This window comes from Adiantum capillus-veneris, chromosome 7, assembly GCF_014529385.1.
Source record: "Adiantum capillus-veneris isolate H3 chromosome 7, ASM1452938v2, whole genome shotgun sequence".
Classification (NCBI taxonomy): Eukaryota; Viridiplantae; Streptophyta; class Polypodiopsida; order Polypodiales; family Pteridaceae; genus Adiantum; species Adiantum capillus-veneris.
Genome location: NC_140937.1, coordinates 122,638,755 through 122,644,566, shown reverse-complemented (window position 1 = coordinate 122,644,566; position 5,812 = coordinate 122,638,755). Strand labels below are relative to the sequence as shown.

At 41.2% G+C, this 5,812-nt stretch overlaps 1 protein-coding gene across 1 annotated transcript; it reads right to left on the bottom strand.

Annotated features, from left to right (window-relative positions):
* Nucleotides 1-2,269: 2,269 nt before the first annotated feature.
* Nucleotides 2,270-5,354, bottom strand: LOC147454548 (glutamine synthetase cytosolic isozyme-like). The gene is made up of 14 exons (XM_086516461.1): nucleotides 5,171-5,354; nucleotides 4,957-4,996; nucleotides 4,516-4,619; nucleotides 4,387-4,435; nucleotides 4,120-4,226; nucleotides 3,904-3,991; nucleotides 3,696-3,824; nucleotides 3,527-3,601; nucleotides 3,341-3,394; nucleotides 3,227-3,264; nucleotides 2,929-3,088; nucleotides 2,737-2,797; nucleotides 2,542-2,635; nucleotides 2,270-2,458 (listed from the first exon to the last, which is right to left on the bottom strand). Exons 1-13 carry the CDS (start codon nucleotides 5,239-5,241, stop codon nucleotides 2,544-2,546), a joined length of 1,068 nt encoding a protein of 355 aa, XP_086372587.1. The 5' UTR covers nucleotides 5,242-5,354; the 3' UTR covers nucleotides 2,270-2,458; nucleotides 2,542-2,543.
* Between the last annotated feature and the right edge of the window lie 458 nt (nucleotides 5,355-5,812).

Here is a 5,812-nt window from a genome sequence, read left to right as displayed (position 1 = left end):
TCTTGGATTCTAATGTCATAAGGTATTGAGGCAATGGGAGTTGGCTTTCTTATCAACTTGAGAGCTCCATCCAAAGACCATCACGGATTATCTCGCAAACCACCAATACCAATATCACATTTACGGTCATCATGGACATAGTGCTAAGGTTTAGTGCAATGTGATAATAGCAAGTTGGACCTCTAAACCATGTGATTAAAGGGCCACATCATGGAGGTTTGACTTAAAATATAATACCACGTCCATACTATTGCTGCCTTGAGTTACATGCATTTGCTTGGCAACTGATGGTGCCAAATCACTAACCATGTTGTACATCTATGGCAAGTTGAAATGATTAGCTATCTTACTCACCCATCACAAATCCAATGGACACATGTGAAGATTCACTATGGCTATTGAAAGAAATTAAATAATAAGAGTTTTCTTTGTGAGAGAGAAAACAAGAATGTGACACAAATATTTTAAAACATTTGTTACCACAATAAAATATTATGTTTATTGAAAACAAGTCACATTGAATTATTTAGATTGCAATGTATTCCAAGAGCACAACAAACAAGTTGAAAGTGACACTAATATTTGTTATCACAATTAAATATTGTGTTTTTTAAAAAACAAGTGTAACAATGATCTATTTAGACTACAGTATACTTCAAAAGCGAAAAAATAACGACTAAAAGAAACAGAAGCGTAAGTAACAGATTGAGGAAAAAAAGATGAAAGAGGATGAGAAAGATTGTGTGTGATCCAATACTCAATGCCCCTCTTTAAAGAGAGGTACACAAATGTCAACACCCTCTCACAAGGGCCTATAAGGAATAGTAAAAAAGAAAGTTTAATGCCATGTGGTGCTAATCAGCAAGCTTTGTCCAATTGTCTACAATTGCACCCAAAATGCAACCCTTTACTAAGGGGCCTTATGCAATCATTATTGCAAAAACACTTGAAAGCATTGTAGCAAATTTGGGGAAAAAAAAGGTGAAAGAGGATATGAGAGATTGTGTGACCCAATATTCAGTGCCCCTGTTTAAAGAGAGGTGCACAATTGTTAAGACATTGGATTTAGAAAGTCTGCTGCCATGTAGCACTAATCAAAAAAATTTATCCAATGGTCCACAATTGCATCCACAATGCAACACTATGGCCTTGTGCAATCCAAAAAGGCACCCATTTATTGAAGGTGTGTAGATGCATTCTTTTTGTCGGCCAATGGTTCTCACTTGACCATTAGAGCCAGCCTGCAAGATATCAAGTAGAGCTTTTTCATGAAGTTTGTGTTTTCCTAAAAGTGTAAAACAAGGTAGCATCTTTGCTAAGTTTCACCAACATAAGGATGGCACCAAATGGTTGTTCCTAATCAGATTACAAGTTTGAAAAAATCTGATTTTAATTCTGTAGTTAGTGAAATTCTCTATTAGAAATAGCTAGTTCCATAATAAATCAGCAAGCATCGCACATCTGGTCAAGTCTCTATTTGACAAGACTTCAAGGATGCCATCGGTGTTGTGTAGGCAAGTGGAGAGTCAACTACATTTGTGCTATTTTTGGGTTTGTACTCTCAAAGATTGCTTCTTCTGTGTGTGTGTTTGGGGGGGGGGGGGGGGGTTTGTGTCGGTGTGTGCAGCTTGGCTTGTCGGTACGGCTTTCTTTTCTTTTTTTCCTCAACTTTTGTTTTTTTATATTGTTAAGTGTGTTGGGGTGTGCTTGGGTGGGAACTCCTCTCTCTCTCTCTCTCTCTCTCTCTCTCTCTCTCTCTGCCAAGTTTTTTGCTGATAAGTGTCCTTGAATTTTTTTTTCATACAAAGATTCCACAACCAAATTTCACATTTTACTCTCAACATACATTTCTCCAAAATGCCTCTCTCTCTCTCTCTCTCTCTCAACTTTCCTTTTGCTTTCATATCATGCGCATATTGATGACTACACTCGACAACAAGGCCCTGACCTTATAAGCCCCATTTTCCAACCAGAGAAATGGTCTATTGCACCTTTGAAACAAAAAGCATTCTCCTTTGATGATATTCTCTTATTCCACATTGCAACCATCCATTCCCACCAATTACTACCGTCCATTCCAATTATTCACCAAAGCAAAATCACAGACAACAAGCTAATTGAATAACAACTGGCTTCTAAACCTTTAGTGTGCAATAAGCACTCTTGTATGTTCATTGAAAAATAGTAATCAGAACTACGCAAGCATGTATGCGGACACGACAAAAGGAGGGGGGGAGGGGGACTTGCTCACAGATTTAAATAAAACATCAAACACCAAACCTTTCAAAAAGGCCTTCACATTATGGCATTATACAACAAAAACGGAATAATTCTCCAAGTCCAATCTCAATTGGAGTAAGACAAAATTCCATATTTTGAACAACTTTTTCAAGTAAATGATTGAATGAGGGGCCAGAAGAGCCAACTGTCATGGATTCCAAAATAGCTTCCTCGCTCTCTGAACAGAGAAACAGACATATTTGAGTTGCTCCTGTCCTGCGGGCGTATGGCCACATCTACATTTTAACTCTTCTACCTTACCTTCAAGGATTGTACAAGATAGTGGTGTATGCAACCATGGAAGTTACGGTATAGGGATCCATGTTGCTTGCAGGTCTCCTATCCTCAAAGTACCCTGGATGACAAGTAATGAACATTTGAGAATTTCGCTATAAAAAGAGCTTAATTTGACATGTTAGGGGTTCCAATGCTTTTGAGCCTTGCAATGGTGCTTACCTTTGCCTTCTTTCTCAGTATCCCGCCCAACACGAATAGAAGCTCCACGATTTGCCACGCCCTGTTGCATAATCTATATCTTTTAACTTCGGCATTTTGGAGAAATGCAACATGGAAGTCTACTCTAGCAATGTCTCCATGCGACAAGACTTTGCATTATCAAGCTGGTGTTGAAGGAAATGAGGTACTAACCCATGAAAAAGTGTGGATGTCAGCAGTCTCATGACGACCAGTGAGACGCCGTTCATTTCCCTCACCATACGCAGCAATGTGCTCCTTGTGTCGTAGGCCTAGCTTCTCAATGGCCTTCTTGATTACTTCATAGCCACCTTCCTCCCTCATGGATAGTGTACTGAATGATATCAAAGAAAGACAAAGTTGCATGTTACACCTCTTTTCCGGCATATAGTTCTCACAAAAGCTCTTGGAATACTATAGAATGCACTGGCACAAAAGATTAAGAAGATTAACAAAGCAAAGCTTGCTTCACCTGTAGTTGGTATGGCACCCAGCTCCATTCCAGTCTCCCTGACAAAGATTTTTAGTCCGTTGTTACTCAAAAGACCATCGCAAGTGAAAGGGATTATGCAGACTGATAACTCACCTCAATTGGCTTGGGGTCCAATGAAAGAACAGCTCCAGCAAGCTCAGTAATCCTCTGCATGCAATTATTCCAATATAGATTAACCAGTATTGTGCAAGCCACTCTGCGATGTAATATGCATGCAAGTCTCAACAATGTTAATGACAGCATGGAGAAATTTTCCGCTCCAGTCACACGCCTTCGCACCTCAAGAATGTACCGTGCGCACCACAACTGGTCTCCAGCAGAGATTCCTACGGCAGGTCCAACTTGAAACTCCCACTGCAAAATGTAAAACAGACTGCATTTCCAACCTTGACCTTTGTTGACAACAGCATGACACCCAACCTCAAAGCATCCTCACAACTGCCATTACCTGTCCAGGCATCACCTCCCCATTGATGCCTGAAATTTGAATGCCTGCATAGATGCATGCCTTGTAATGGGCGTCAATGATTGCACGCCCCCAAGCTTTGTCAGCCCCAACTCCACAGTAGTAAGGACCCTGTTATGCACGCAAGGAGCCTATCAATATTTCCTAAAGTTGAAGCCTACTGCTATGCAAAGAGCACTTTGAAATGCACCTGTGGTCCAGGAAAGCCACCAACAGGCCATCCAAGTGGCCATTTCACCTCCTTTTGCAAAAGGGTAAACTCCTGCTCAATACCAAACCTGTCCGGGAAAAAAGACAACTATGAGCAATCCAGGCTACTATATGTGCCTATGCACACGGCATAACACCCTCCAAATTCCATGCACTCACAAGCGAACACTTCACATCTAACAAAACACCTCATTACCATGGCAATTCCTTCTCAACCGCTGGGTCAGAAAATATCTTTGCAGCAGCATATCTCTTGTTGGTTGGAATTGGATCACCCTGAGGTGTGTATGCATCACATATGACCTGCATAATACAAATAGACACGCCTTAGACCAAGGTCCATTCAATCACATGCAAAGTCCGCTGCATGGCATTTCATAAATCCAAATTATGTTTGTGCGTGTGACAAAGCGTATATACACTTATGAATGGGCGTCTTATTTACAATGCACTGTTAACATACCAGAATGTTGTCGCCTTTCCGGAAGGGGTCCTTGAAAATTGCTTGAGGGCTACACAATGAGATAGTTAGTTGTGCAAAATGATTTGAGCATGCGTTCTTATCAAGAGAAATTTGTGCATGGGCACTCACTAGAGGATGACTTCACTATCCTCTCCTGGAGCTTGACCTGTGCTAGATCCATCGTAATTCCACTTAGGCAGATCTTTTGGGCTCTTGATGGGTGCCTTTACTGTCTGCATGAGGCATCATTAGGCAAATTTTTTATTAGTTAATCAAGCTATTTTTCCATATACCAAAGCAGAGATTTTTGGCCAGTAGCTGAAAAAACACATGCACGCACGCACACCCAGCGCACGCGCACGCACACACACACACACACACACACACACACAAAGAATAAAGACCAAAACTAAGTGAGGATAGACCCAAGCACATGTAAAGCATCTTCACATGCAAAAATAGGGTAGCCAAAGTATAGACAGTTATATAAGGATGTTTAAAGGCCAAAACTCCATCTGTCAGAATCATGAGTGATGCAAGCGAAGAAGAAGCTTAGAGAGAAGCAATTACCCTAGCTTTGCTCCGCACATCGAGTCCCGATCCGCCGATCCTGCAGCAAAGCAAGCAAATAAGCAAGCAAAATTAGACAGATCTAAATAAAGGGGCTATATTAATCTGGGGTAGTCAGATTAAGCCTAATCAAGGAAGATTAAGCTCAAAACACACCTAATCATAGAACCCAAAACTCAGAATTTAATAATTATCGGGGGGGGGGGATTAATACCAGATGTATTCCGCAATTATGGAGCCCGTTTCAGTGATGTCAAGGTTGATGAGATCCTCAAGGAGAGACATGGCGACACCACAGAGGAAGAACACCCACAAAACGCAGAAAATCGGACGCTCACACACAATTACTCAACACACGAAGGCAGCTCTCCTATACTGTCTCCTCAGTCTCTATATAAATATGGGGAAAAGAATCTATGCTTGAACGTCGGCTGAGCCTTTGGGCGTGGCCAATTGTCTCCTTCGTGTGACCCACCCCAGCCTCGTTGCTTTTTTAACCCCTCTAAAAATTAACGGCTGCGATCCTCGCAAAACCGTCCAATTTTCTATAAAAACCGCTACAAAAACAAAACGACCAATGAGAACGACCTTAGACTTTGTGTATGCCAATAAGCGCGAGGAAATACGACATTGGAATTCACAAAAGCATAGTGTGAGACTTTGGAATTTACAAAATGCACCTCAACACTAAGTAACACCTATATTTAAGAGGGGGGTAATGGGATCAAGGGCGGGGAAGTTCACACACGAAGGTCGTAGAGATCGCAGCCGCAGATGTCTACTCAAAAACTAAATTTGGACACGCACTAAACCTGGACAACCTAGGCAATGCATATCAATTCACAATATTACATCG

Coding starts and splice junctions, on each gene's coding strand:
- LOC147454548 (XM_086516461.1), bottom strand. CDS start 5,241: ATGTCTCTCCTTGAGGATCTCATCAACCTTGACATCACTGAAACGGGC. Junction 3,825..3,903: donor GTGGCTTTCCTGGACCACAG/GTGCATTTCAAA, acceptor CGTGCATAACAG/GGTCCTTACTACTGTGGAGT. Junction 3,265..3,340: donor TGGACCCCAAGCCAATTGAG/GTGAGTTATCAG, acceptor AATCTTTGTCAG/GGAGACTGGAATGGAGCTGG.